Here is a 20,624-nt window from a genome sequence, read left to right as displayed (position 1 = left end):
CAAACTATTTATATTCATAACAGTTTTATCGCTATTATTTCCTGTATTAACCGAATTAGAGTTTTGATTATTTTCACTAGATGTGTTTTCTTTTGTGCATTCACTAGCTAAATGACCAATGAGACGACATTTAATGCAACGTTTAATAGGTTGAAGACATTTGGAGCTATAATGGCCAGTTTGACCACAGTTGTAACAATGTACGTTAGACCGTCTTTCAGGGAATGTTCGCTTAATATTATTAAAATTTTGGGTACTTTGATTAGAAATATTAACAATTGTTTTATCTACTCTTTTTGTAACCTTAACACTTTTCAAAAACGTAAATAACTTATTGGGATCTTCATATTGTGCAGCTTCTGCACCCATTCTAATTGTTCGATCATCGATACCAAAAATAATACAGTCAACAGCTTTTCTACCACTAATACCACATCGATTTAGAAGAACTTTTTTTTCGTAAAAATATTCCTCTAATGAATCGCCGAATCTTGCCCTCCTTAAAAGCATATCATTTAAAAGTTGACCATAGTTTTCATGGCAAGGAAATGAATCTAACAACTTATTTTGCCAATCGGACCAAGAATAAAGAAGTGAGGGTAGACTTTCGTACCACATCTTTGCTAAACCACTAAGTCTAGATAAAGCGAAATGAATAGTTTGTCTTTCGGACCAACCAAAAATGGAAGCACACTCATTTGTTTTATTTAACCACATAGACATCGTTTGGTTTTTTTAATGATGGATCAAATTCTGGTATTGTATTTACCGTATTTTGGAACTTATCTGTATTATTAGTTCCGGTTATAGCCGATGATAAGGTATTAATAAATTTATCTAAATCTGATTGCGTACTGTTATTACTATCGCGTGAAATAACATTGGTAGAATCTGTACCTTGAACATCAGTTCGATGCGGCGTGTGGCTGCTGCCCTGCTTGCGCCCACGACTGGTTCCTTGGCTGCGACTGCGACTGTGGCTGCGGTCTCGGCTGCGGCCAAGACTGCGGCCACGACTGCGGCCACGACTGCGGCCACGACTGCGACCACGCCTCCGGCCACGACTGCGGCCACGCCTCCGGCCACGACTGCGGCCACGCCTCCGGCCACGACTCCGGCCAGCATTACGAGATTCGTCTTTAGTATGTCTCTGTCCAGAACGATGGTGTCGTTCTATAACTGGATCACTCGAACTCGATGACGTGCTAGTACACTCAACTTCTCGCCTTCTCTTGCGGCGTTTATGTAGTGAACGCTTGGATTGCCGACTTTCCATCTCTAGGCGTAGGTGAAACAACGGTCAGTACTTTTCCGCGTTTTATCCCACTTCTGAGATTTGATAAATAATCTCAGAAGGGTAGCGGTTATAATAAAAACACCAACTGCACTTTAACACTTTTTAATCATTCTCCATAAATTATCACTCACTGAATACAATAAACTTCCACAATACACAATATTACACAATACGTAGTTTTACACAATTCACAATTGGACGTAGTTTCCACTCTTACGCTTCACAACTACAATTTTTAACAACTTTATATTCGCGTTTTTACATATACGGTTATCACGGATCGAACCTTACGACAAGCAGCATAACGACCGACTGCCTAACAATGATTTGACCGCTCTTTTTATACACTTAACATAACAATATTTTAGTAAAAATTTGTGGGTACATATAAATTTCTTACAATAGGGTGTAGATATCCGCTGGATTTAACAAAGGTTTACCTCTAAGGGGGTAAAACGGTTGGAATGGTTGGAAATTTGTGTTTTATAAATTTCGCGCGGGTAAAGCCGCGGTTTCAACTAGCTTAACGCTAGTACCTATTTTTTTATATACATATTTACTAATAGGTCATAACAATAGCAATTATTTGTACGTGGATAAAAGTCATAAGTTTACTATTAGTACATACGTGTTAATCTTATACTTATACCTATATACTTGTTAAAAATAAACCTACTTAGTTGTTTTTTTTTTCGTTTGCCCCTTTAACATAAAAATATATACATAAATCAGTGGCACCACCTTAGTATAAAGCAAAGGCACCAGCGCCCCAAAGGATATTCTAACTGCAACCCTCTATTTCTGTTTAAAAGCTGCTATGCCTATGTTTAAATTACATGGAAAATTAAGACATGGTCTTTATTTTTGGATTGGGGCCCTTATTCAAAAATTAAACGAGAAAAGTCGATGACCAGTGAAAACATGTGAAAACTACAAAGTGTGACGAGCGAACAATGAGTAACGTTCTTTTCTTTGACAACGTGTACATAAAAATATTCGTGATGATCGCTTGAGTAGCCGAGACGTGAAAGCATAGCAAACAAACCATCTCTTATTCGCATTTATAGTAAAAGTTAGGATATCGTTATAATAGACAGACCAGTAAGTTGCATAAGTTTTTTTTTATACTCTTAACATAACAGGGTACCAAAAATCATGGAAGTTTAACAGTTTCTCCATTGTTTTTGTATAAATGTTGAATTTTCTCGCAAGTGAGGCATAATATTGAAACTTTGATTTTGGCCATGCTAGATATAATATACGAATATGTGGCCGTCACGGGACGCCCGGCAGATGGGAATCATCGAAATTTATGGTTATTGGAAGAATTTATAATAAAAGAAAACCGATAAATAAATAAATAGTAAAATAAATTGCAATATAAAGTTTCATTTTTAAAATATAATTCATTTTTCATAAGATATACAATATATAATATAGATACCTATACCTTACCTATACCTAGCAGCGATGATACAATATAGGTACGCGCCAAGCACACAAGCGAGTAGAAAGGGGTGGCAGAGATGACCGCAAAATTAGGAGTTTGAGAAATATGTTTTTTTGCCTATCAATAAGATATCTTCTAAAATATTTATTTATTTTTATGATACAGGTTGGCGTGCTCGTCCCCCATTGTGGGCCACGTAATGATGTAAGTGGTCACCATCGCCCATAGACAATGGTGCTGTAAGAAATATCAACCATTCCTTTCATCGCTCGCTTTCAGCCTTGGGAACGTGTTTCGTCCCTGGTGCCTGTAGTTACACTGGCTCACTCACTCTTCAAACCGTAACACTGAGTAGTGTTGTTTAGCGGTAGAATATCTAATGACTGGGTGGTACCTACCCAGACGGGCTTGCACAAAGCTAATGAAAAATAAATATTAATAATTAAAAAGAGATATACATTTTCTGCTATGAATGAGTCATGATTTATTTATTTAAAAATAGTATATAAGGAGACGTTTCTTTCGTATTATCGCAATTAAAAATAGCCCGTTTCGGAGGTTTTTGTATAGTACCTACATAACAGAGATCTGAGACGACAGTTTTGCCGGTGGTAATATAAGTGGATTTATTTCATGGAAATTAAACGAATCACTAAACAAAGTTTAATAATAGCACTTAAACGGTATTCATTTGCATTCCATAAATGCAAAACAGAATAAAATGGTAGACAGTTGATCCATTCAGAGTTATTTTAGTCGCTCAATAATATTTGGAGAGTGGCGATTAATATTATATAATTGACGAAATTTCAAATACTTAGATTGTGTTCCATTCTATTATTTGAGTGGACTGTATATAACGGTTTTTGAAAAAAGTTCTTGCAAACTTCTTAAGCTACAAAAGGCCCAGAACTTGGGTTTTAGTCACGAGTCCGACTAAGAAGTTATTGAGTTTTTCTGTCAAGATATTTTAAATCCAAACTCTCCGTTTGGAAACTGTAAGTCCTCACTCCTGTGCCTCAGAAAGCCCGCGAGTCCGTGGAACAAATGAATAAATTAAACTCATAGATATGAATTTCTAATTATAATCGGTGCCTTTATATATATATATATATATATATATATATATATATATATATATATTAAATAATAATATTGACAATCTCTTGTCACTAATTTAATACTCTCGATTGTTTATTAAAAAAAACTAAATATTACTTTATGTTTTTAATTTCTCTAATTTGTTTAACAATATTCTCATCTGTAACGTACATTTCATTACAACCCATATTCAAATCCCCACCAACATCAGGCAATCGCTTTATTTTTTTACATGAACTATGGATAATACTAAAACCAGACTTAAAAAATAACATAGCATTATCACAGTTTATACCCGCTCCGGGCATTATTTCTATTTTATCATTATAGTTTTTTAATAGGAAATCAAGTAGTTCCAGAGCTGGTTCATCAGCAGCAGAAGGTTGTTGTCCACTGGTCAGAATTCGTTTAAAACCTAAATTAATAATATCCCTGATGGCAACTTTAGGTTCTTTACAAAGATCAAATGCTCTGTGAAATGTAACTGGTACAGGGTGTGCATTTTTGAGAACTTTAGCACAATTCACTTTGTCGATTTCTTGTTCTTTTGTTAGTGCCCCAAAGACAAATCTATCTACACCAAAGTCTTTATAAACTTCAATATCAGCAAGCATCGTTTCCATTTCATTCGTTGTGTAACAAAAATCCGATCCTCCTCTGCATCTTATCATAACATTTACTTTTGGAATCTAAAAATAAATTCAAATTAATAATTATTTATACAAATGCTTACGTTTCATATTTACGAAACAAAAATTTCAAAAGGCGTACCTCGTGATTCATTAGGTTTTCAGCTTGATTTTTTACCTGAAACAATGTTATAAATATATAATTGTAATAGTAAATTATATAAAATAGATAAATATATATATATATATATATATATATATATATATATATATATATAGTAAATTTCAATTTTTAGTTTTATAAATTGAAATATAAAAATCATGTTCAAATTCTGATACCAGGATGTTACCAATGTTTATTGAAAACTAAAGAACTGTTTCCTGCAGTACCTTATTAAAAATAAAGTAAGTTCATATTTTTGTTTAAATTCTTATAAGAAAAATAAATATATTAAAACAGGAAGATAATCACATGCTCAGTTATTGTTTTATTTCATACTAACTAGTCGCATAATCTCCTTAACAAGACCCGGTGAAGGTGTGAGACCTCCCTCTACAAGTGAACTACATACTTCCAACTCGTCTACACCTCCTTTTATGGCATTTCTCGCAGATTCTAAGCTATCGATACACACTTCCAATCTAGTTCCTGTAACAAAAAAAAACCCTTAAATAGGAATTGACAATACATCGGCCAATAACTGTCACTTCAGTACTTTGTAAAGTGATGGAATGGATCTTAAGCAACCAACTAATCCATTAATGAAAATATCACTTTCTAATCAAATCAATGATCAGTACTTGCTTGGACAGTCTGACATAGAAATCTTCTCTCCAAGTTGCCGGCATACGGTCTGTCAGCTCAGCTCTTCACCTGGATTGCCAGCTTCATACACAAGCGTGGCCTTCGCGTTTTTTTTTGGTTTCGCTTAACAATCCCACATAGTGAATGCTGGAGTCCCCGGGGCTCCGGGCTTTACTTCTAGAATTTTCTTTTGCATATCAATGATATGCTTACCCTTGGGAACATATATTGCTATGCAGATAGTACAGTGCATGGCGGTACCACGGACGCGAAGTAACCAGACGAGCGGAAATTTAAGAGAGACGGAGGGATCTTGATGTTGAACTCGATAGGACGTTAGAACTTTGCCAAATGAGGTTCTGATAATCTTGTTGAAATTAATACCAAAAAAACGCTGATGGGGTTCTGATAATCTTATTGAAATTAATAGCAAAAAAAAGCAGTTATGCACTTTCACAGCAAATTCACCATTTCTTTTTTCTTTTCCGTCCCTATGTGGCACTATGCTGGTGATACATAGCAAAATTTACTGTGTATTGATGTTTGCTGCAATTTTAACCCAAGGAATTAAATCGTGACTGTCAAAATACACTCGCGAACACTAGGGGCCTGAACAAGGTGAAGTGGTTTTCACACCACAAAAAATGCTCTTGCTGTATAAAACACAGGTGCGATCTTGCGTTTTATACATTTATATTGTGGCACACACCTAATAAATATACATATACAATAGTAAATTTCTTGACTGTGTCTATGAAATTATGGTATGCCATTATATACCACAGAACAAATAATGTATGACAATATACATTTTTGCAAATAAAATAAATTTTTGAAATTTAATATAATAAAAGGAAAAGAAATCCTTGAGAAACAGATGACCTCAGTGAGTCTCTGTAATTGCATTAAGTTCACTATTTCCACTAGTTCCCGAAAATAGAAATCAAACCAGCTACACGCAGAGGACGAAATATAAAGGATTGTTAAATATTTTATAGAAGTTTGGAAGTTAATTGCAATACTGAATTCCAGTAACAAAACAACTTGAGGACTTTCCATAGCAAATTCTATGAGACCTACATAAGAACACAGTTACAGTGATACAGTCCGGTCCATGGCTAGATTATCAAGGATTTAGAAGGCAATTAGTTGACATGTATTGAATTTACTGCCTATGAACAATGTACTTTTATGTTTAGTACAAAAGAGAAAAGGGAAGTAGAAATTGGAATTTTAGATAAAAGAAAGATATATTTTTTTCTTCAATCAGCCACGAATAAATCAATAAAATTAAAAGTTGAATAAGTGTATTAATATACGAGTGATTTCCAGTAGGATAAGATGAATCTAGAACAGATTGTCACTCCTAATAGCAGCTGAAGTCGTTAGTGGAGGGTAGAATTTAGTGTACTAATAAATACACATTTTATTTACATTCCTTTGTGACTTTAAAAATGGTTTTTTAAAGGAATGAGAACCTTGTGGTACATCTGAAGTTATAAGTATAAATAATAATTGAAACCTAAGTCGATATGTTTTTTTCCAATGTTTTAAAAAGATCAGTAAGTAACTTTAGATTCTGTTTACAAACAAAAAAATTAGATATATGTATTAACATTATCTAAAGTATTTTATTCTTATCGGCTGTTAGATTAGATGCTTAGCTGGATTTCGTAATTGTCTTCAAATAAATATATAAAACAGTGATTAAAGATTATGTGATACATATAAAAAAAATCTTCTAAAACCCCAATTAAAGTTTTTGAATTCCTCTCCAATACATGGTTTGTTAAAAATTGTTTTGTTGCAAATTCTTGCAAGCTACTATTTCCAATTGGCTCAATTAAAGTTATACTACATATGACATATGAAATGAGCCAACAACCTATTCGAGCAGCTACTTTAACTAATTTTCAGTTTGAAGTTTTGAACTGTACAGAAAAACGAAAGACATTTTTTGCTTTTTTGTCTTGGTTACAAACTTACTTGAATGTAAGTTATGAGGAGTGTTCAATTAAATCTTGAGTATCATTGATACTCTAAATTTAAATTAATTTATTACCTTAAATTGTAAGATCTCTTGATATTTATTTTGGAAAAGCCATAGTGGAATCTTGTAAATGTAGTTATTTGGACACTTTCTTCAGAACAGAACAATTTTTTTTTTTTTAAATGGTTTTGAATAAACATATTATTCCAGTTAAATAATTAACTCACCGAGCTTCTTTGAGTGGAAGTTTTGTGTCATCTTTTTTCTTTTACTTCAAGCCATAAATTTATCATTTGCAACAGTTTAAAGAGTCTTAAGGTAATTACGAAGATTATAAACACAATAATTATAAATTCAAAACAGGATTCACCGCTTTGAAAACTAGCATGATGTGGAACACATCACAACACAGTCAAAATAACAAAACAAATCATGAAATCATCATAAGAGGGAAGACTTGACAGTTGATGAGTTGACACTTTGACAGTTAAAAACTAATACCTAACGTTTTGGTCAAAAAAAAACTATATTATGTACTACAAAACAAAAAAAAAACAAAAAACAGGCAAAGCACCAGGACTCGACCTGATAACTGCGGAAATGCCACAAGCCGACTTACCTCCGCCGTCGACGTTTTGTCTCTTCTTATGGAATGGATCTGGACCGCCGAAGAGCTCCCTGACGATTGGAACAAAGGTCTCCTTATAACTGTTCCTAAGAAAGGGGACCTACCCTATGCGATAACTGGAGAGGTATCACTCTGCTCTCGATTCCTCTAAGGTTTTCTGCAAGATCATCCTGGATAGACTGTCGAAGGCCGTGGAGTCTCTTCTACGCAAGGAGCAGGCTGGTTTCCGGAGGAACTGCTCAAGTACGGACCAGATCAACACTCTACGAATCATACTGGAACAGGCATAAGAATGGCGGAGGGAGGTTTAACCTTTGTCGACTTTGAAAAACCCTTTGATACATTGAAGTGGTCTAGCATCTGGTCCCGCCTCTTGAAAATTGTAGTGCGCCGAAAATAGTCCGTTTGCTACAAAGCATTTACAATAAGTATTCTTGCAAAGTAGCTCAAAGCGGCCTCATACCGGATGACGTTGCGGTGCACGCGGGTGTTCGCCAAGGCTGCGTCCTATCGCCGCTACTCTTCTTAGTCAATCTTGACGGAATTATGCTTCGCATCTTAGAACACAGGTGCCGCGGCATAGAGTGGGGATTATCCAACGTCTTTGAAGACTTGGATTATACTGATGACCTATGCCTGCTGAGTCATACCCAAGCCGATATGCAAGCTAAGTTAAACGATCTAAGTCAGGAAACGGCAAAATCAACATCCGGAAGACCCAGGAGATGAGAAAAGAATCGCTCACCGTTGCTGATTGGCACAGAGGTAGTGGAACGCGTCCACAAATTTACATACCTCGGGAGCGTCGTGTCAGAGACTGGTGGAAGTGAAGAGGTCATCGCTTCACGGATAGCCAAAGCCCGAGCTACCTACGCGCAGCTGAGACCTGTTTGGCAATCGCAGAAACTGACCCGAAGGATTAAACTTAAGATATTCGGGCCCAACGTGAAGTCCGTGTTGCTTTACGGGTGCGAAACGTGGAAGGTTACAAAGGACATCTCACGCCTAATCCAAGTTTTCGTCAACCGCTGTCTTCGTCGCATTCTCGGTATTTACTGGCCCGAGACCATCTCAAACTTAGAGCTGTTGGAGAAATGCCATGAGAGCCCGATCGACAGTCAGATCAAGCGTCGCAAGTGGAGATGGATTGGACACACGCTCCGAAGGGACCCCGACCATATTCCCAAACAAGCTTTGTACTGGAATCCCCAAGGGAAAAGAAAGCGTGGCCATTCCCGTCAAACCTGGCGACGCTCCGTGTTGGCAGAGGCGGCGAGCATCGGAATGACGTGGAGCGAGGTGAAGGCTGAAGCCCAAGACCGATCGCGATGTAGGACATCTGTGGACGTCCTCTGTCCCATCTAGGGGACATAGGACATTCATAATCATTCATCATGTACTACGACTGCTATTTTTTATACTGTTATTAATGCCGGTTATGGCAGAATCCACACTACAAACGAGTGGTAACAACTGACGATTCAAAAGTTCCAACAAAATCTATTTGATTACAAATACATTGATTGATTGAATATTAACACTATGTCCACCAGACTATACAAGGACGAAAGCGTGCTAGAATGTTTGCAACCTCAAAGGATATCTTACGAATTATATTGGGGTCTATGCGGATGGTCACTCTAAGCTGCGAATTCTGTAGCTTATTTCTGCAACAACGGACTCTCGACAATCTCTGAGACTATTTAAAACACTTTACTATTTAGTACCCTAGCCGCATAAAAGTAAAATTATTCTTGTTCACTTGCTTAAATTGTATTTATATGATTGATGATATCGTTTGTAAATTTAATATAGTCATTAAACATTCGTATATATATATTACAGTTTTGTCAAATGTGTCCTTAAACATACTTGATACTATTATAATAAAGTATGTGTTTGCACTAGACTATACTGAAACTAAATAGTGTTAAAAGTTTTGGAATTTTTATATGTGTCATAATATATGTGTCCACCAAAAGGTCTATCAGATTAGCAGTCGAAATAATATAAAACAACAAAACAAGCTTAGGTACCTAAATATTTCTATCATATCTGCCTCTAAGATTGTCTACTACTATATATATATATATAAAGTATAGTACAGGAGTTCACAGTATCATCAAAAATAGTCAATCGTACATTTTCATTTTTCAGTATTTGTAAGTGTGTCATTCATATTGTAGCTAAGTAAATTTATTTTATTTATATAATTCACTAAGCTAGAGTTTTAAATTACAATAAAATATTTTTCTGTGTAACTATATTGTTTGATAGATTATCCGAACAATTCTGCTTTTTTTTTAATTTGGCGTTTCACTTGAACGTAACAATCTTCAATATTGTTCCTTTTGACATTACGAGACGTAAGGACACGCGAACGTAGGCAAAGTCTAGCCAACGTTCGCTGTATTTTATTAGGTATAATGATTTTTTCTAGTACATTATAAATATTAAAAAATAACCCTTTCAAATGAAACAGTTACATTAAAATATTCTTATAATTAGTTCTTAATTGAAGTCTACCATATGATAATTGTTGAGGTTATATTAAGATTTCTGGATATCGTGGCATATTGACCAAAATATATATTAAAAAGGCGAATACAAATCGTTTGCTTTGATGTAATTTGTGTATTTTAATTAACAGTGATGTCTCGAAAAAAAGCCTTTGAAGAGACAGACAAACTTACACGTATCGCAATTGTAAATGCTGATCGTTGTAAACCCAAAAGATGTAGGCAAGAATGCAAGAAAAGTTGCCCTGTGGTGCGTATGGGTAAACTGTGCATCGAGGTGACTCCCAACGACAAGATCGCTACAATTTCGGAGGAACTTTGCATCGGTTGTGGTATATGTGTCAAGGTTTGTAACATGTCACTGTACATTTTCCTACATAAAAGTTTCTTAAATATGTCTTAACACTTATAAATTATCCTTCTGTGACCATAGGGACATTATCTATTTTATAAACATCTAGAATTGATGAGTTTGTATATTTAAACATCTTTATAATTTATATTATTAATAGCTATAATATTTAATGTCATCATTTATGAAAATATTGTTTTTCATTATGTAACAAAAGAAACCCAAAGTTGCAGTACAAGTTATTGTTAATGCATGATTGATTGATGGTTGATGATTTATTAAAACAATATTATGTACACTTATACAATATAATTAATTGTATATTCATTATTTCAGAAATGTCCATTTGATGCTATCACTATCATCAATATTCCATCAAACTTAGAGAAGCATACAACGCATAGATACTCAAAGAACTCTTTTAAACTTCATCGTTTGCCAATACCTCGACCAGGTGAAGTACTCGGTCTAGTTGGTCAGAATGGTATTGGAAAATCAACTGCTTTGAAGATCCTTGCTGGAAAACAGAAACCCAACTTGGGCCGTTATGCTGTAAGTAGTTACTTATATATATTATTGTCTTTAATTCATTTTTAGTGTATATCATTGCAAAGTATGAAAAAGATAATTTATTGTACAGAAGATTAAGTATGATCAAAGAAATATTTATCACATTATCATAAGTCAGGACTGTAAAGCATACATATTAAGATACTCTTATGTAAATATTTACAACATAAATTAAACCAGTCTAAATCCAGTCCCTAATTTATTGTAATTATTGACTGTTACTGAAATATCAATATGTGTTCAAAATAATTATTAAAATTAAATCCTTGAATATAAATAAATATGAAATAAAAATAGTAAAAATTATGAAATATTTGTTTAATATTAATATAATAAATAATTTTGAAAAGCAAATCACAACTAGAATACTATTAGATTTTAAATAACCTTGTTATATTTTATAACATAATAAAATAAAATAATAAGATAATAAAAGTATTTTTTGTACAAACAATGATATAGTGATGTGTTGAAATGTTATGCTTAAAACATTGCAAGGTATTTATTATTGCTTTTGTAAAAATTACAATGTGTCATCCTTTTCACATATTTTGATTTACTTACTGTATATTTTACTCCATTAGTGCATTGTGAATTATAATATGTTATTAAATTACTCTTATATTTTAAATAAAAACTTAATAAATTACCATTTAATTCATTAAAAATATTTATATATCATATTTACTACTTACAAGGTATACTAATATACTGTACATAACATAGGAAAGAGATTTAATTAAAATGTAATTACCAGGACCCTCCAGACTGGCAAGAGATTCTGTCTCATTTCCGTGGCTCAGAGCTTCAAAACTTCTTTACTAAAATCCTTGAAGATGACTTAAAAGCTCTTATCAAACCTCAATATGTGGATCAAATCCCAAAAGCGGTCAAAGGTACTGTTGGCCAATTGCTTGATAAGAAGGATGAGAGAAAAAATCAACCTGAGATATGTAGAATGCTGGGTAAGTGTTACATATTCTATTACTAGTTTCTGCCTGCAGCTTCACCTGAATGAGGGATAGACAGGTGTATAGGGTACTTATATCCTAACTCCATTTCTGTACCCCTAAAAGTGTGCATGCAAAACTTTATAATGATTGGTTAGGTAGTATAAATGTGAATGAGTAGCAAAAAAATGAAAAAACAAACTCACTTTTGCATTTATGATATTACATTTTATCAAAAAATACCTATTTTTAGTATCCAAATATACATATAGTTGTACCTGCTTGCTTTTTATTTACTTAATTTATACCATACAATTTCAAATATTTATCATTATTTTAGATTTGACACATATTCGTAATCGAGAAATCGCAGCATTATCTGGTGGTGAGCTGCAACGTTTTGCTTGCGCCATGGTTTGTATACAAAACGGCGACATATTTATGTTTGACGAACCATCTTCCTACTTGGATGTCAAGCAGCGTCTTAATGCTGCCAGAACTATACGCTCACTCATAGACCCTGATAAGTAAGTTTTATGATAATAATTTGCCGCAATTTGTACTGTTGGCAAACGCTACACTAGCCTTTAAGCGTTTATAAATATATACATTACTACTAATAAGATTAGTAACAGCCCTATTACTAAGCACTGTCTCTTTTATGTAGGTTTATATATTTTTTTAAAGAATAATTATTGGATTGCTTGACTGATTCTCTTTACAGATTGTGGACATTTTAAGCTCTATTGTGTCATGATATTGTCTTTTGCTTAAGAATGTTAGATATTCTACAGTATGCTTGTATAAAAAAATCGAAATATACTTTATTCAAGGTGGCTTTTACAAGCTTTATATTCTTCTTTAAACAAAATATATGTCAAATATGAACTTAATAGTCTTAAAAGAAAAAACTAATACTTTATGCAATTTAATGCAGCAATATACATTAAAATTATAAAAATTGTCAACAGGTTCATTATTGTAGTAGAGCATGACTTGTCAGTATTGGATTATCTGTCAGATTTCATCTGCTGCTTATATGGTGTTCCTGGTGCTTATGGTGTTGTGACTATGCCTTTCTCTGTTCGAGAAGGTAAGTAACTGAAAAAACTAAGAAATAACTATAAATTTGTATTATTATTTTTTTACATTATGTATACATTTACATTTATGATGATATATTCATATTTCTTTGTAATATTTCAAAATTATAAATAATAATTAATATAATATAATAATAAGATAATTATTATAGTTGAATAATTTTTGTAGGTATAAATATATTCCTTGATGGGTTTGTGCCCACTGAAAATATGAGATTCAGAACTGAATCTCTTGTCTTCAAAGTAGCAGAATCTGCTACAGAGGAAGAGGTATGTATTATTTATTGTATATAAAAACATTGGTTTAACTTTTTATTGAATTTACACATAATCACATAGAGTGTAATATTCTATTATTTTTTTAATTTAGAATATTACATGCACTATATATAAACAACAGCAAACTTTTTTAAATTCAAATAATACAATCTTCATTCACAAAACATTCAAATTTCAAAATAATTACACAGATAAAAAGAATGAACCATTATGAGTATCCAGAAATGAACAAATCAATGGGTGACTTCCATCTACATGTAGCTCAAGGAGAGTTCTCAGACTCTGAGATATTAGTATTGCTTGGTGAAAATGGTACGGGTAAAACAACATTTATTAGAATGCTAGCTGGTAACCTGGAACCAGATGAAGGTAATATTTTTTTTTACAAATTTACTTTTACTTGATAACTATGTTATATATTTAAAGTTACTATAAAATTTCAGCAACAGTTTTATTCTTATTATTATATCTTATTTCAAAATAAAAAGTAACCATATTTTTCGATGCTAAACTAGTGACTAAATTTCTCGAGCCTTGAAAAATTAGAAATCGCGGATCATCATACAATAACTAAACATAATTTAAATAACAAATCAATTATATCATTAAATTATATTTTACATAGTCCAAAAAACGTTTTATTAAATAATTTATAAAACGCAATACGGTTCAGGAATTTTTATTTTAGTCAGCGTATCTGATCACGTATGACGTTTTAATGTGGCAACACGAATTAGCTAACTGTCAAGTTTTCGTCATTTGTCAAATGTTTGGTTTTGTCGTGAAATCTACCAAGGAATTACTTTAAAAACGTTATCCTTATTTTCTTTGAATGTTATTGTCGTGAAAATACGCTTATTTAAAATTAATTAATAAAAATAGTGCAAAAAATGTAGATGACATTAAACAGTGGAGGTTATATAGGCTAATGGTAAATTTAATTGTGCTGATGAATAAAACGTTGTTAACTCTTAATAATGGCTAGAACTGAATTATTTGATTTATTTTTTCATCCTGTGTTTCAAAAGTGTCTGAAACATGCTGAATCATCTATTACACCTGAAGGTAAAATATGATTAAAAATGATATACATTTCTAACATTTGAGAATCATATGACTATATATGAAAAAACATATATAACCATATGTATAGTAATTGTATATTTAAAATTGTTAATTTAATTATAGTGACATAATATATGACCTACTTATTAGATTAATAACTGAAATAAAAATGAAAAACTTTTTTAATAGCATTATACAATAAACTAGTTATATTTGGTTTATCACTTGACCATATAAGGCATTATTATACAATAGCGCCTTTGTCTTTAAAATAATATATTGATTTAGATATTCTACTCTTCCATTTATTTACATAGTTAAGTTTACTCCATGTATGATCATTTGTGTGCAATAAAAATAATTATAATAATAAAATAATTTAAATTTACTAACAAAACAATTTTTAATAATTCATTGTAGGTGCAAGCCAACTGCCGCAGCTACATATTAGTTATAAGCCACAGAAAATATCTCCCAAATCCCAAGGATTAGTGCGCAGTTTGCTTCATGACAAGATAAGAGATGCATACACACATCCTCAGGTAAATACAATTAATTGTAGGTGTTTACAATAAAAATGCATGTTTGATAAAAGAACATGAAATTCATGCATGTCATATCGATACTATAAAATAAAATGGGGTGAAACTGCAAAGCCTACTTATATAATATTATATATGCAAACATAAGTATGCTGCATCTTCTGGTAAAAGTATCATGTTATTTCGGTTTGAGGTTTTTTCTGTTAGTCCGTTAGTTAACATTACCCCATTTATTAGTATAAATAGAAGTAATTGTATATATAATCTGAATCTTTTTATCGGCTGTTTCTGAAAGTACAATATACAGTTAACTAATTATATGCACTAAAATACTAGTGGTATATACATACACAGGGTTCTGTGTAACATCACTTGAATACATACAACCCATCCACGTTTTACTGCCCAACAGGATGGTTGTTTGTCTGGTTTAGTCCTCGTTGAAAGATCACATAATCTAAAGTAACAAATGGAATATAGTTAGCAGCATATTGACATTGTATAGTATGGTTCAATTCTTATAGTGCCATTAAATATCTATGATTGGGTAATATAAAAGCCTTGACTTCCTGTTACAAATAGAATAAAACATTGTTCTTTTTTATATTAACATTTTTGCCTTATTTTTTCTGATATATTGATGATGTTTATTTCAGTTCATAACCGATGTAATGAAGCCAATGAAAATTGAAGAAATTATGGACCAAGAAGTGCAAAACTTGTCTGGTGGTGAGTTGCAACGTGTCGCACTGGTGCTCTGTCTCGGAAAGCCGGCTGATGTCTACCTTATCGATGAACCCTCTGCATACCTGGATTCTGAACAGCGTTTAGTTGCCGCTAAAGTCATTAAAAGGTAAATATTTATTTCTATTCAAACAAAAGATGTCAGATTTGGAAATATTGTTTTATACTGTCTCATAGTACATAATAAGTCATAAGATCTTGTGACACATTGTCTAAGGGTATATATATATTTTTGTGTTACATAAAAACAGACATGAAGGGAAGAAATTATATGTCTAGTTATGTAAATAATTACAGAATTTAATGGTTTTTTAGTAATCAATAAAACTGCTTATGTATATGCAGTATACATGTGCAATCTGTATTTCATGTATTTAAAATGTTGCAGTATTTATTGTTCTAGTATAATGAAACTCTTATCTCTATTTTAGTTGAAGATGTTATTAATATACTAAAATATTATAATAATAAATGTGAAATAAAATAAAATGAAAAATATAATATATGTGTGAGTTTGGATGGATGGATGTTTGTTACTCAATCATGCCAGAATCGCTGAACGGATCTGAATGAATTTCGGCATAAAGATAGATTATAGTCTGTAATATAGCACATACAACATACCCTCCCTCCCCCTTCATAAGAAGACAAAGCCGCGGGCGGAAACTAGTTATCAATACTGATAAATGATAATTGTGAAAACTATATAATGTTTTATTTTATATTTAATTTACGGACATCAATACTTCTCATAATTTAAATTAGTATGAGTCAATAGAATTTTTGGTTAATTCCGTTTACATAATTTGTTTGGTGTTGCTTTTGTTTTAGGCTTTTAATAGTACATATATGTTAATCATGATCAATTTGATTTTTTTTTTATAAATTTCTTTACCAGGTTCATCCTCCATGCTAAGCGAACAGGTTTCGTAGTCGAGCATGACTTTATAATGGCCACATACCTTGCGGACCGTGTCATCGTATTTGAGGGAACCCCATCCTCTAATGCAACTGCCCATGCCCCGCAGTCCCTGCTCAATGGCATGAATAAGTTCTTGGAATTATTGGGTATTACATTCAGAAGGGATCCAAACAACTTCAGACCTAGGATCAATAAACATTCTTCTGTAAAGGTATGCTTGCAAAATTAGTAATTCATTACTAAATTACAGCTAATTTTAATAAATATACTAATCCACTTTATGAAAGAATGATCAGAAGTACTATTATATCTGCAATCTTAGATAAAAAAAATACAAATATATATTATTTAGATCAATCTTCAATGTTCTTCCTAATAATTATTTGGAAATACTATCACTATTACTAAACAACAGATGTTTGTGAACCTACGCAAATCAGGAGTTTAATGTTTTCTGGGTTCATGTATGTATGTGAATTTCTATACACCACCATAAAACTTAAATGCCAGAACAAATTTAGATATATAGGGTATCAATAGAATTCTTATATCCTCAAATGACTAACTATACATTTATTAATTAATTCATTCATAGCAGTTGTGTCTTTTAATTTTTAAATTTTTGAATGTTATTTTACTTAAGTATTCCTACAATGATATGTAATCCTACTAGAAGAAGTATAAAGTAACAATCACATATTTCTTAGACTAAGATGCTGTTAGTCTAAAAAATATTTGTAAGTATTTTATATTTTTTTTAATGTTTCTGCTTCTGAAACTGCTTGATAGTGTAGGTACCACAGCACTTACTAAAAATATTTTTTTTGTATGTTTTAGGATACAACCAGTTAAATTTTTTTTTGTCATAAATCCTTACTAATCTTAGTAACATACATCTTTGTATTATTATATAATAACTCATGTTTTGTTTTTATTTTTACAGGACATAGAACAGAAACGAGCGGGCCAGTATTTCTTCTTGGAAGACTAAATGCTACTATAACAAATATTTATATATATTGGAGCAATTGTATCTGTCACAATGTTGATGGTCTGCCATCTGTGTATTTCCAAATAATTGTATTACCATAATAAATCAATTTTATACAATGTTTTTTTTCTTATTTCTTAAATGTTTTAAATGATCATTTATTTAGAAAAAAATGGGTATGTAGTATTTTGATATTATAGTAATTTGTACATATAATAATAACATATAAATATATTTTAATTTTAACATTTATAAAATAGCTCAAGACTCGTCTTCATAAACAATTTATTTTTGTTTTTTTTTTAAACCACATTTGCATTTTTATCTATATAAAATATCGTCATATCATATTATAAAAAAGAAAAATAATTAAACAAAGGTCAAGTCTCGCATACCTTGTAATCAAGTTATGAAGACGTGACTTTTTATATCAAAACATGTTCTCTTCATATAGCTCTATCGAATTCTTATGATAAATGCAATAAATCGCATCATTCCATTGTATAAAACAAAGTCGCTTACCGGTGTCTATATGTATGCTTAGATCTTTTAAATTACACGATGGATTTTGATGCGGTTTTTTTTAATGATAGATTAATTCAAAGGGACGGTTTATATTTATAATACAATCACAATAGTAGAGAACTATATTGTGATTACACTAATAATTTTAGAGGTTTCCAAAGCGAAGTCGTAAACATTGCGCTTACATTGGAAATGCTGGCTGAGCCCTAAGAGATAGATAAAAATAATATACTACAGTATTATACACTTTAAAAAGGTCTTCCAAAATGTCCGCGATGGTATATGTCTCTCTCTTGGGGATAACCCACAATAACTATTTTATCCTTTACTTTTTACGAGATAAAATGGCTTATTTTCGAAGCGATTTTAAACAATAGAGCATAAACCTTATCCAATTAAGTACCTTAAATACATTGTGCATTTAATATAGATCAATATGGCCTTTTATAGCACGTAATTTAAATGCATATTTTTAAGATTTAAAACACAGGGACATAGCGGTTTGTATTGTTTAACGACTGAAAAACTGTAAAGGCAGCAATGCACCTGTAAGAAGCCGGGGCGGGTCGCTAGTATAATATATACGAATTTATGTCATTGCATAACTGCAATGGCATTTAATAACTCTTAAATACTATTTACACGTTTAAAACCGAATAAATTAATTTAACTTTGAGTGGTAGATATAAAATATCTAAATTAAAAAATAAATATTATGTAATCTGTTACACCCTTTTTATTGCGAATTACGGAAAAGATTTGGATATTAAATTGACATTATTACAAAATCATTTTACCGATAAAATATAGTTTCATATTCATGACACAACACAAAAAATCGATATCACACACTTACTATTATTCATCGCATCTTTACCATGATATACATCGTCATATTTTATTCAATGTTTATTACGCAGACTGATTCATGATTTCTCTTTAGGCTGATGATCTAATAACAGTGAATAAGATCTGTGACGATCACTGCGTCATGTCATACCTTTGACCTACGTAGCAAATTGAATTGTACACGCATTAACTATTAAAACATTTAGTATTATACTTATGTTTGTTGATATTATGATATACTTTGGTTTATTTTTATAACATTAGAAAATTCATTGATTAGATCTTAAGCTATCTATCTCAGTGCATCTTAAATGTGAAATTAATAGAACTAAAATAATTTACGTATTGTACTAAAATTTTAGAACAAAAATTTAACTACTTACGTTTATTTAATTTATAAGCATAAAACTTTTAAACGTAATAAAAAGTAATGTCACACATTCTCAATACACCTAGCAGACTTAGAAATTCTTCACCTTAATAAATTAAGTAATAATTTGGCTAATTATATCGTTGATACTTAAGTCCTTTTGATAACTTAATTCATAGGTTTATTGTAATATGTAATTTAATTATTGATAAATGCCAAAATCTTTGCGGAATCACTGAATAGTTAATTTTTAAGCCTAATATGAATATTTGTGTACGTACAGTCTACTGTATTAAATTGCTGAGTTCAAAAAGTAATTATTATGACTATGTTCTGTTAATTGCCGGATTTATTTGTACGTAAAATTGCCGGCTAGATTGACTTGCCACTTAATATAAAAAGTAATACCTTTTTATATATATAGTTGTCTTCTATTACTCTACAATAAGCTAACAATGAAATCAAAAATCTTAATTTAAAAAAATACTGATAACTCTTACTACAGATACAGAAATAAAGCTTATAACTTCAGCCACAGATTTAAGGTTTCCTAAAATTCTAGCCTGTACCTGTTACTACGATGTGAGTCTCTTAGCTTTAGGAGTGTTTCCCGGCCGGCGGCCCCGTACCGCGGCCACGGGCCTGAGCGACGCCAATGACATCATCGCTTACGTGGACCAGTGTCTGTAAACATTTTGTGAAATACTAATTTACATTGAACTAAACATAGCATTAAACATGATATTTGTAATGCAACTTATTGAATGAACTTAATATAACTTATTTACGTTCATTATTCTTTAAAGAAACAAATTTGAGTGGTTGCAATGAAAAAACAATCGAGTAAACAAATAATATATCCATAAAAATAATTAGTATCAGCATTTCAAATATACCTCCTAAAGTTTTATGTCAACTTTACTGCAAACTTAAAATACTATCA

General features: G+C 31.8%; 3 protein-coding genes across 3 annotated transcripts; 2 read left to right on the top strand and 1 right to left on the bottom strand.

Moving 5' to 3' along the window:
- Nucleotides 1-3,959: 3,959 nt before the first annotated feature.
- Nucleotides 3,960-7,722, bottom strand: LOC125071246 (copper homeostasis protein cutC homolog). The gene is made up of 4 exons (XM_047681371.1): nt 7,500-7,722; nt 4,981-5,126; nt 4,620-4,655; nt 3,960-4,537 (listed from the first exon to the last, which is right to left on the bottom strand). The coding sequence occupies exons 1-4, from the start codon at nt 7,528-7,530 to the stop codon at nt 3,962-3,964; spliced, it is 789 nt and encodes a 262-aa protein (XP_047537327.1). The 5' UTR covers nt 7,531-7,722; the 3' UTR covers nt 3,960-3,961.
- A 150-nt stretch (nt 7,723-7,872) lies between these two features.
- On the top strand, nt 7,873-9,265 carry LOC125071577. Its single transcript, XM_047681898.1, has 4 exons — nt 7,873-7,968; nt 8,053-8,143; nt 8,346-8,585; nt 8,664-9,265. The coding sequence occupies exons 1-4, from the start codon at nt 7,873-7,875 to the stop codon at nt 9,263-9,265; spliced, it is 1,029 nt and encodes a 342-aa protein (XP_047537854.1).
- Nucleotides 9,266-10,254: 989 nt separating this feature from the next.
- On the top strand, nt 10,255-18,056 carry LOC125071243 (protein Pixie). Its single transcript, XM_047681365.1, has 12 exons — nt 10,255-10,321; nt 10,551-10,765; nt 11,108-11,323; nt 12,099-12,306; nt 12,632-12,818; nt 13,263-13,384; nt 13,564-13,664; nt 13,865-14,042; nt 15,159-15,280; nt 15,937-16,133; nt 16,923-17,157; nt 17,890-18,056. Exons 2-12 carry the CDS (start codon nt 10,553-10,555, stop codon nt 17,935-17,937), a joined length of 1,827 nt encoding a protein of 608 aa, XP_047537321.1. The 5' UTR covers nt 10,255-10,321; nt 10,551-10,552; the 3' UTR covers nt 17,938-18,056.
- Nucleotides 18,057-20,624: the final 2,568 nt, after the last annotated feature.

This window comes from Vanessa atalanta, chromosome 19, assembly GCF_905147765.1.
Source record: "Vanessa atalanta chromosome 19, ilVanAtal1.2, whole genome shotgun sequence".
NCBI lineage: Eukaryota > Metazoa > Arthropoda > Insecta > Lepidoptera > Nymphalidae > Vanessa > Vanessa atalanta.
This window is presented reverse-complemented; position numbering and strand designations above follow the sequence as displayed.

Bases quoted from the DNA above. Each gene is read 5' to 3' on its own strand.
- LOC125071243 (XM_047681365.1), top strand. From the start codon at position 10,553: ATGTCTCGAAAAAAAGCCTTTGAAGAGACAGACAAACTTACACGTATC. The intron at 11,324-12,098 runs GTAAGTAGTTAC...TGTAATTACCAG, and splicing joins CCAACTTGGGCCGTTATGCT to GACCCTCCAGACTGGCAAGA. The intron at 13,385-13,563 runs GTAAGTAACTGA...TAATTTTTGTAG, and splicing joins GCCTTTCTCTGTTCGAGAAG to GTATAAATATATTCCTTGAT.
- LOC125071577 (XM_047681898.1), top strand. From the start codon at position 7,873: ATGCCACAAGCCGACTTACCTCCGCCGTCGACGTTTTGTCTCTTCTTA. The intron at 7,969-8,052 runs GTCTCCTTATAA...GATTCCTCTAAG, and splicing joins CCCTGACGATTGGAACAAAG to GTTTTCTGCAAGATCATCCT. The intron at 8,144-8,345 runs GTACGGACCAGA...CTTGCAAAGTAG, and splicing joins TTTCCGGAGGAACTGCTCAA to CTCAAAGCGGCCTCATACCG.
- LOC125071246 (XM_047681371.1), bottom strand. From the start codon at position 7,530: ATGACACAAAACTTCCACTCAAAGAAGCTCG. The intron at 4,656-4,980 runs GTTAGTATGAAA...ACATTGTTTCAG, and splicing joins TTAAGGAGATTATGCGACTA to GTAAAAAATCAAGCTGAAAA. The intron at 4,538-4,619 runs GTACGCCTTTTG...ATTTATTTTTAG, and splicing joins AAAACCTAATGAATCACGAG to ATTCCAAAAGTAAATGTTAT.